The 495-nt window shown below is 44.6% G+C and overlaps 1 protein-coding gene across 1 annotated transcript in view; it reads left to right on the top strand.

Annotated features, from left to right (window-relative positions):
• Positions 1 to 367, top strand: part of LOC119592170 (holotricin-3-like) — a 675-nt gene extending 308 nt beyond the window's left edge. The window contains exon 2 of the mRNA XM_037940993.1: positions 105 to 367. Coding sequence (XP_037796921.1) covers positions 105 to 335 — 231 coding nt within the window. The 3' untranslated portion in view covers positions 336 to 367. The remainder of the gene's footprint in view (positions 1 to 104) is intronic.
• The last annotated feature ends 128 nt before the right edge of the window (positions 368 to 495 follow it).

Here is a 495-nt window from a genome sequence, read left to right as displayed (position 1 = left end):
ATGAACTTTTTTTTGCGTAAATATGCAAGCAAGTAAGTGATCCAGGATTTTTTTATTATTTCAAATATCTAATAATAAATATCCTAACAATCCCTTCCTTACAGCTGTCATTGTTTCTGGTCATGATGGTGACCCTGTCTGGCCTGATCGGCTGGGCCAGCGCCATGCCTCACCCCGACCCAGAGGCTGACCCAGCTGGCTTCGGCAGCTTTCATGGCGGAGGTGGTCATGGCTTCCACAGGGGCCATGGAGTTGGAAGGGTTCATGGCCAAGCCTTTGCCAGGGGTCACAGCCGTGGCTTCGGTGCTCGTCATGGCCAAGGCATTTACGGATAATGAAAAGGACGCCAGATATCTATCACTACAATCAACCCTAATATATATTAGACGAGATGCAGTGATTGTCATACTGTAAGGTGGAATTCACCTCTTTATGTCAGAAATAAATTGCATATTCAAAATCTGCTGACATTTTATGTCTTTCAAACCTAAAAGT

The sequence above is a fragment of the Penaeus monodon genome, chromosome 29 (genome assembly GCF_015228065.2).
Source record: "Penaeus monodon isolate SGIC_2016 chromosome 29, NSTDA_Pmon_1, whole genome shotgun sequence".
Lineage (NCBI taxonomy): Eukaryota > Metazoa > Arthropoda > Malacostraca > Decapoda > Penaeidae > Penaeus > Penaeus monodon.
The sequence above is the reverse complement of the archived record's forward strand: the minus strand, read 5'-3'. Positions and strand labels throughout refer to the sequence as shown.